Consider the following 9,066-nt stretch of genomic DNA (forward strand, 5'->3'; position numbering starts at 1 on the left):
AGAAGTGCAGGTAAATAAGGCGAATAGACAGCGCTAGGAGTAGGGTTGTTCATGTCTGCTGATGGGGTACCATATTGCTTTGGGGTGTACCAACCCCTTACTGAAACATGTTTTCTTATTTGCAATTTGGTACACCTCCAAGCAATATGGTACCCCATTAGCAGCATTAGGGTTGTTGGTCGATCCATTAGTATATGGAGAACTAGTACACCAATTGTAGGAATGCTCTTCTGCGGTCTAAGTAACTGGTTTTTGTATATCCGTGGTTACATGCTATATAAATTAAGTTCACACCTTCACCACCAGCTAAATAAATCCTGGCTAAATTGGTGCCTATCCCAATTAATTTGGGCTTACACTACAGACAATTTTTTTTTATTAAGAGAAAACTACCAACTTACCCTTTATCAAATACTAATACTACAAATGTGTCCCCATTAAATCTTAATAATAAAACTAAAAACTAAAATAAAAATCATAAAATTAAAAACTAAAAACTTAAATCAAAATCAAAATCAAATTCATTTCCATCTTCATCTCCAACCAATTCTTCTTCTCTTCTTCACCCCTAATATGAACCATCTTCGATTGTCATAGAAGCAGATGAAATGGCATGAATCAAGTACTTTTTAGCAACCCAATCTCCTAAATTAGGTTTTACCAACATGCAATCACTCAAAATTCAATTTTTTTTCGAAATCAAAATGCTATGGATTTATTAGAATCGATTTACGTCAATGTACTTATGAATCGATTATATTTAGAAACGGATTTTGTTCGTGCCCACAAAGATCGATTATAAGAATCGGGAATTATTAAGGTACATATGTACCGATTCTAGTAATTTTATTTTTTTCCCTTGTCAGAACCGGCATATGTTCATCTCAATGTGATCCGATTATGTGCACTAAAACTAACATAGAACTCACTTTTTTCCAAATCCATAATTCATGTACAAATTGATTTTGATTGGCCGATTCTAACAACACTATGTGTTCACACAATTATACATTTATTGATATTCCACTAGTTCTTTGTCTTCATTCTCTATAACCAAAAAACCATTTCATTCTGGAAAGTCATTTTGAATCACAATCACATTGGTTCAGTGATTTCTCCACTTTTTCATTGTCGTTTTTCACACTGACCTATATAGCATCATTAGTTTTCTCTTCTCTCTTTGTTTAGGCATTCCTTCGTTGGGAACCAATCATTGGGTGGTCACCAATCATTAATTGATTGGGGGAGAAATCATATACTACTAACTCAAATACTCAAGCAGATTGAGACCCAGAATCGGTTCATATGTTTGGACATGTAAACCGATTCTGTTGTAAACGGGCTATACATGAGATTATGTTTACCGATTTTGGGCGTTCATCATCAATAAAGAATAGGATTATTTTGCGTTTCCTCCCTTGCCAAGATTGCTAATTAGCATTTTCTCCCAAAAAAATTGAAATTAGTATCGTTAGGTATTCCATCCGCCGCTCAGTTAGCTGAGTCAGCACCTGTGCACGTGTGGATAAAATGGTACGCATGTCGCATATATTACCCAAAATACCCCTTCCTTTGAGTAATTAAACACGTCTTATCCTGAAACCAATTCCGTGAAATTCAAAGTCCAAAGTCCAAACAACAAAAATTGGTTTGCTTTAGTTGGAGATAAATTTTACGGATCCTAATCATCTGGAAGTCTTCTTTGATCGACATTCAGAGCTGATAATTAAAGAGAAGAAGATGAAGACCCGTATGTAGAAATGATAAAGAAAATTAGGATAAGACGATGTAATGATGAGCAGATCGGATGGCTGGAGAAAAAAAAGTTAGATTGAGAATTTGAGTTTTACATCAGTTTAACTAAGGAATTCAATGGAGGTGTTAATGGTTCGTTATTGTATTCATGGATCCAGCTCTCAACAGTTGATTACTTTACTGTGAAATTAATTGATTTGTTTTGAAATGTCTAGAATCGATCTTTGATTGAATGGTGATTGACAGCAACCACGGATTTGGGGATTTCTGGATGGGATTGAAATTGGTTTCATTACTCAATGAAGAAAAGTGAACAGCTGGTGGTGTGACGGAATTTGTTTGCCGGCTGAAATTGATGTTATGATAAATTCTTATATGGTGTTGGTTATGCAAATTCTTAATCAAATTCTTATATGTGATATGTACTGAAATTTTCGAAGCAATAGATGGAATTGGTGTTTTGGTAAATTGGTGTTGTCGCCGAGATTGAGATGATTCAGAATAGAAATTGATGTTATGGTCAGTATTTAATAATTGGGAAAGAATTGATTTTGGAAATTGAGATTTCCTGGTGTTGTTTGAATTGGGTATAACCCATTTGCAGAACTGGTACAGCGAAGATGGAGTAGGGTCTGTATGTTAACCGGAGTTGGGAGGAGGATCTCTCAGTAACCGAAACCAATTTGCTCTCTTCTTCCATGGATTTAACGATTTGGGGGAAATTATCTTTGGTTTGATCGACTGAACAAAATAAGGGTATTTCGGAAACTATGTATGACACGTGTATGTTTTTACCACGTGTATAATAGTGCTGACTCAACTAACTGGAAATTGGATGGAAAAAGTAACGATAGGAGGAAACACTAATTTCAATCTTTTTAGGGAGGAAACACTAATTAGGAATCTCGATAGGGGGGAAAACGCAAAATTGCCCTAAGGAATATCAACCCAAGATCGGTCTACGAATATACAAACATCCACCGATTCTGGATTGATTTTTCAGAAAAAAAAAATTGAAATGTTTCCGTGATGAATCAACTTAGTTGATTTCTAGATTAACAAAATTTAACATCTATTAATCAACCAAATTAATACTAATTAATCAAGAATAAATTTATCATTAACTAAAATAATTGGTTAAGGGATATCTCATTTTACTTGTTAATGATCCTATTTTGTCATGTAGTTATAGTCCCCAATTTACTGGCATAGACCCCAATTTAGCCCGGAAAAAAATTAAATTTTTTTTTTATAAGGCTACATAAATTAAGTTCACAGCAACCAGTTCAACACCTTCGCCACTAGCTAATTAAATCAAGCTCATAGGAAACAAATAATGCCACTAGCCAATTATCGATCAAAAAAAAATGCCACTAGCCAATTAAATGAAGTTTCAAAACAGCCAATTCAAACAACTTTATCGGTCGCAACCAAATCAACGTCTGTACCAGTAGCTAATTTAAAAGGTTCCACCAGAACCGTATCAACCCTAACCACTTCCACATCTATACCTTGGAGTAGAAAATATCTTCACCACGTGGAAACATCTTGAGGAATGAACACACTAGTGAAAGGGTAGGCGGCGTAGTATTGGATCATATCTCTTTTACCCTAAAAATGAAGTATCAGTCCTAGTTCGCAATTTGGGGTACGGGATACGTATGGATACTATATGGATTTGTGAAAGTCGAGTTCGGTCAAGAATCCGATCAACGATTCGTGAGTCGGCAGTAATACGGAACATCATAAATACGTGTATAATTTGTTTTGGAGATATGAATTTGGGACGCAAAATTCGGTATGTAGTAATTGCAAAAAAAATATATACGAAGAAGTTTGGGGAGAATATGATATGTTGTACTAAAAATAGATATATATCTATTAATATATAAGTACCATTGACACCAACAAGCCGTTGGTTCAGTGGAGAAGAAGCAATTTCAAGGACTGAAAACTACTACTAGACCCATTTTTACAATTTTTCCCACCAACAAATCCACAGGCGTAAAACCTTATTCGCGCCCTCGTTCTCAGGGATAAAATTATTCGCCGACCCAAAGTTTTAGAATTTATGTTTCGTTTTCTTATTCATTCCCAAAATAGCCTTCTAATATACTATTCTTCTTCGTTTCTGTTTCGTTTATTTTCAGAAACATTTTATTCTGATCTCACCGCGGAGGATTTGAGAGATTGATCGTCTGAAATTCAATCTTACGATGAAGATTATCATCTATTGTTAAATATGATCAATAGAAATCGCAAGATAAGTTCCTTCTATCAACAACTTTTTGTTTTCCTGAAAATGGTTTTATGATTTCGGGAATTTTAAACTTCTGATTACAACTCAATTTGTTAGTCTAATCTTGATCGGAGTAAGGATCTTTCTTCATCTAATCTTGATTTGTCTTTTGAGATAAAAATTTCGAAAAAAGAATTAGGAAATTGTTTCTAGGGTTATTGACTGAAATTTAATTTACTCCCTATTTTTAGTATTGATCGAAAAAATATAAACCAGATTTGAATTTAGGACATCTTAACTATTGTTACCATTAAATCAATTCGAATTTTGTTAATTTTTAATTTTCAAAATGAAAATGCAAAAAAGAAATCTACGGGTCTTTGCTACTAAAACCCTAAGCCGAAGATTACTTACTAATTTGGATCCCAAGTTACAATCTACTAGAGTTATTTTTATTATTCGCTGGAGAATCTAGGGTTTCCAAGAGCTCTTATGGCAAATTCTAGCTAATTGCAGGAAGAATTTTTGTTCATTAAATGAAAACTCTGGGAGATGCTGGAATTGTGGTGTTGTTGCCGTGTCTAGAATGTTTCTCTCTTGTGAATCTTGTAAAAGCTTTCAACCGGTTCATACTTCCGTGGATTATTTCCATATTTTCGGATTGTGAGTATATTGATTATGTTTTGTTCCGACTGTGTTTTAGACAATAATTGTTTATTAAGATGCCCTAATTGGATTTCTAACATAGCAGGGAGAAAGTATTTGAGATAGAGGATACCAATCTGGAGAAAACATATAAAGAATGGCAGAAGAAACTAATTCATCCTGATTTGGTTCATACGAAATCTGAGGTTTGTTTCACCATTTTCACACAAATTTTTTTCCGCGATTTATGGAAGCCATTGACGGGGCCTCTTTAAGAAGTTTTTGCATTTGATACGAGATAAGTGGTGATTCGATTAGTCGTAACCATCTATAGTTAATTCAATAAATCGTATGGAAGGTATACATTAAATAGATGTTATTTTGAGCTCTTTGCATCTTATGTAAGTTTCTGCATTTGATGTTATGTATGTTGGTCGTGATTGTCATTGCCTGTGTTTGTGTGGTTAATGTTCTAGTGCATACTTCTATGGGGTATATTAATTAACAACAGTCTATTTTATTATGTTGTTGGTAAGCAACAGTCTAATTTACTCGACAACTTAGCTTTAGTTAGTTATGTTGTACACGTCATCTGGAAAATTATTGAGTACATATACATATTTGATTACTAGTTGAAAATTCTCTTTTTTTAGTCGTGTGTAGGTAAACTTCAGTATGTTTGTTCGATATGATTTTTTACTTCGACTTTAAACTGTATATGTGTGGTGATTTTCCTTTATTCTCTGTTCGTTTCTTTTTCCCTTTAGTCAGATTTGGAACGTGGTTGTCAAGCTTTAAAGGATCCAGTTCTAGATGGTGCAAACCTTAAAGGGTATGCGTATTTGGAGTCTTATTCGTGATTCAAATGGGTTTAAAACATAACACTAAAAGAGGAAAGACAATATCCATTTCAGGTGAATACACTTTTGGGGTTTGTTATGTATAACAGGTTATGCAGCAAACTGAAACGGTGCATAACAGGTTATGCTGCCATCTATAAAGGGTGCATAACAAGTTACGCAACTGCTTTAACCTGTATAACTTGTTATGCATTAAACTAAAAGGGTGCATAACATGTTATGCACCCATCTTTAAATGGTTATGCAGATTAAATTAACTGAATAACAACAACACCTTCTTGTTCAAGCATAATAACATGTACATTGAAACAGTAATCAATCTATTAATCAAATTTTCACATTGTAAGGTTATGTTTAGCCCGTGCTTCTAAGTTCATCTATAGCCCTGATCTTAATTCTATCTTATCTTGCAGGAATTGGATGAAGAACCTAATCCGAACTACTACAAGATCAAATTCTTGATTCTAGAGTATCTGAATGCCGCTTGGGAGTTAGCGAGGAGCTTAACAATGGGATACACTCATGGACCTGAGTACAAGGAGGGTTGGTTTTGCATCTTGCTAAGGCTTATGGGATTAGCACTCCCTGGCATTTCAGCTTATTGCCCCACAGACTACGTTAAGTCTGTCAGGCTCGGGAGAATGTCATCATCCTCGTATTCTTCCTCCATCTAGATATCCCTCCAGAAGATCAAAATATGTGTCTGCTATAATTCTAAATGAAGAATAAAACTTGCAGTGTCCTTACTGTAAGAATAAAACTTGTGGTGATTCCCTTTATTTTCTGTTTTTTTTTCTTTGGTTTCTTATATCTCCTCGTGTACGGCTTCTGTTTTCTTTAGTCAGATCTGGAACGTGGTTGTCAAGCTTTAAAGGATCCAGTTCTAGATGATGCAAACCTTAAAGTGTATGTGTATTATAAGTTTTGTTCGTGATCCAAGTGAGTTCAAAAGAGAACACCAAAAGAAGGACTAGCTATTTCAGGTGAATACACTTTGGGGGTTTGTTATGTATAACAGGTTATGCAGCAAACTGGAAGGGTGCATAACAGGTCATGCTGCCATCTTTAAAGGGTGCATAACAAGTTATGCAACTACTTTAACTTGTATAACTTGTTTTGCAGATTAAATTAACTAAATAACTTGTTACGCAACCACTTTGAGCCGTTATAATATTTCTGAAAATGAATTTTTACAGTAGTTTAATTTATGGACACTTGGCAGCTTTGTATGTTAGGATTGATCTATGTTGAGAATTTGGTGGAAAGAGGGAACACTAGTTTAAATATCATGGAAATGAATTTTCACAGTAGTTTAATTTATGGAAACTTGGCAGCTTTGAAAGATAGGATTGATCTTTGCACAATGCTAATTTTTTTATTAGTGTGACTTGCAGTTGCTTATTGTCCTCTTTTATCGTATTATGTCAGCAGTTTAAACCCTTAGTTCTTCCGTTTTGGTTGTTGATTCATGGATATGCATTATTATTGTGTGATGGCTTTTATACTCATGCCTAAAGACACCCATGACCCATGTATCAAATGCTTTTGTAAAGTTGGTTTTACACAAGTGTTTCTATCGTCTTTCACCTGTCCACACAAAGAAGGTGCATTTTAGTGCTCACTAGTTTGAGTGTAAACTAAATAAGAGTTCTGAGATTAATACTCCTCCTAGGATGTTGTCTATATCTTGCTTGTGATTAAACCTTGTGATGGTATGTTGAATCTGGTATTCCGCGTGGATCATAGAGTAACATCAACTGAGTACACACGGTTGGGTCGAAGATACAAAATTGATGATTTGATACAATTTATGACCAACTCCAGGTATGCTTCTTTCCTTGTAAATTTTTTTTTCTTTTCCTTTTTGGCTGCATAACTGGTTTTCCTGCTACGAAAACTTTTTGCATAACCTGTCATGCATTTAAAAAAGTGTGCATAACACATGATGCAGATTAAAATATTTGCATAACTTGTTATGCACCAAACTAAAAGAGTACATAACATGATATGCAGGCATCTTTGTAGGGTGCATAACATGTCATGCAGAAGTAGCTGCATAATTTTTGCAGCAATCTGAGATGGGGGAGTATAACAGGTTATGTAACTATCTTTGAAAGGTTCGTAACTTGTTATGCAGCCATTTTGACGGCGGAGGTGGTGGTACCGACAACGGTGGTGGAAGGTAGTGCTGGCGGCGGCGGAGGTGGTGTTGCCGGCGGTGGTGATGTTGTTATTGGGGCGGCAACGGTGGTGCTGTTGTTGGGGCAGGTAGCGGCGGCGGTGTTGGCGGAGATGGTGGTGCTGGTGTTGACGATGGCGGTGGACGGTGGTGTAGTTCATAACCATTTTTGCATAATTTGTTATGCATCCTTCGTGTTGTCTGTATAATGTGTTATGCATCATTTATGGTGGCTGCATAATGGTAATGTATCCAGTTTTCGGAATTTCTCATTAAAATGATAATCACTCCCGATTTTTTCGTAAAAAATTCAAATTTGATATTGTTGTTTATGCTCGTTTTGTAGAGCTCTTTAGAAGCTTTCTAACGAGATAAAATTTATAAAATTTCAAGGGACGGTTTTTTACAGGTGTTATATTTAAGTTTGCATGCTAATTATACCCCTAAAAAAATAGGACGCATAACAGGTTATGCACTCTTTATTGAGCAGATAGAAAATCCAAAATTTCTTTCTTTTACAAGTAAATATATTAAGGGTAACTTTGTCTTGTTACTTTCTTTTTATAATTTTGATTAATTATGGGTGTCACGGTATCTGAAAAATATTTTTTTTGGGCCTTAGCCTAATTTTCCTTTTCAAGGAGTTGGCCTGATAGGGTTCGACTCCCTCTATGGGTTCTTCTTGGAGAAAGATGGAAAAGAGACTTTGGGCCTTGAAAAGAGTAAGCCCAGTAGCTACGTAAAACAAGTTGGGCCGAAGTTAGGTGTTTAATTGTAACGAACTAGTACGCCTGAATCTCATTCGGAACGGAAAAAACCCGAATAACAAGGGAAGTTCATATAATTTACGTATATGGTTCAGAATTGCAATAGGAAGGGCGTACAGATTGGAAACGACCAGTTCGCAAAAATTCGTGAATGATCGGCGAATTGTCAACTGAGTATCAGCCACTCTCCCGGATGATGACACGCATAAAAAGCAAAAAAAATGAGTGGTGTTGTTTGAAGTTGGTAGATACACATCTAATGAAAGTCAGAACGGTCTCATTCACAAAAGACCATTTTGGCCTCGAAGGAGCAAAGATCTATTATCTCGCCGAAGATACTATTTGTTAGTTCGCCGAACCATCTCTTTGTAAAAACAACCTTGTAGTGATGTGCATAGGATATCATGCATTACCTGTAATTATAAAAGGGAAGCTAGAATATGAAAAATAAAATGGAAAATATTTGAGAGAATAGGAGAGATTTTTGTGTCCGTAGCTTTCTAACTCCTCATATTCTTGAGAAGATTTATCCTCAAGCTTGTAACCTCAATCTAAACCTGGTGAAAACACCGATAGTCTGGAAATAGATTTCATTTCGTTTATATGTTATTTTCGGTAATT

The 9,066-nt window shown here is 35.3% G+C and overlaps 1 protein-coding gene across 9 annotated transcripts; it reads left to right on the plus strand.

The window, feature by feature from the left end:
- The first annotated feature begins 3,713 nt into the window (after positions 1–3,713).
- Positions 3,714–8,086, plus strand: LOC113310187. 9 transcript variants are annotated; one of them, XR_003341017.1, is made up of 6 exons: positions 3,714–4,657; positions 4,746–4,845; positions 5,411–5,471; positions 5,913–6,247; positions 6,341–7,323; positions 7,513–8,086. XR_003341017.1 is itself a non-coding variant. In XM_026558777.1 (4 exons), the coding sequence occupies exons 1-3, from the start codon at positions 4,581–4,583 to the stop codon at positions 6,171–6,173; spliced, it is 438 nt and encodes a 145-aa protein (XP_026414562.1). In that variant the 5' UTR covers positions 3,752–4,580; the 3' UTR covers positions 6,174–6,247; positions 6,341–6,694. The 9 variants fall into 9 exon arrangements, 2 of the variants coding, with proteins under 2 accessions (XP_026414561.1, XP_026414562.1); XR_003341015.1 differs by having other exon boundaries at positions 3,716–4,657; positions 5,407–5,471; XR_003341016.1 differs by having other exon boundaries at positions 3,717–4,657; positions 4,743–4,845; positions 5,411–5,553.
- The last annotated feature ends 980 nt before the right edge of the window (positions 8,087–9,066 follow it).

The sequence above is a fragment of the Papaver somniferum genome, chromosome 9 (genome assembly GCF_003573695.1).
Source record: "Papaver somniferum cultivar HN1 chromosome 9, ASM357369v1, whole genome shotgun sequence".
Lineage (NCBI taxonomy): Eukaryota > Viridiplantae > Streptophyta > Magnoliopsida > Ranunculales > Papaveraceae > Papaver > Papaver somniferum.

Bases quoted from the DNA above. Each gene is read 5' to 3' on its own strand.
- LOC113310187 (XM_026558776.1), top strand. From the start codon at position 4,581: ATGTTTCTCTCTTGTGAATCTTGTAAAAGCTTTCAACCGGTTCATACT. The intron at 4,658-4,742 runs GTGAGTATATTG...TTTCTAACATAG, and splicing joins TATTTCCATATTTTCGGATT to CAGGGAGAAAGTATTTGAGA. The intron at 4,846-5,912 runs GTTTGTTTCACC...CTTATCTTGCAG, and splicing joins TGGTTCATACGAAATCTGAG to GAATTGGATGAAGAACCTAA.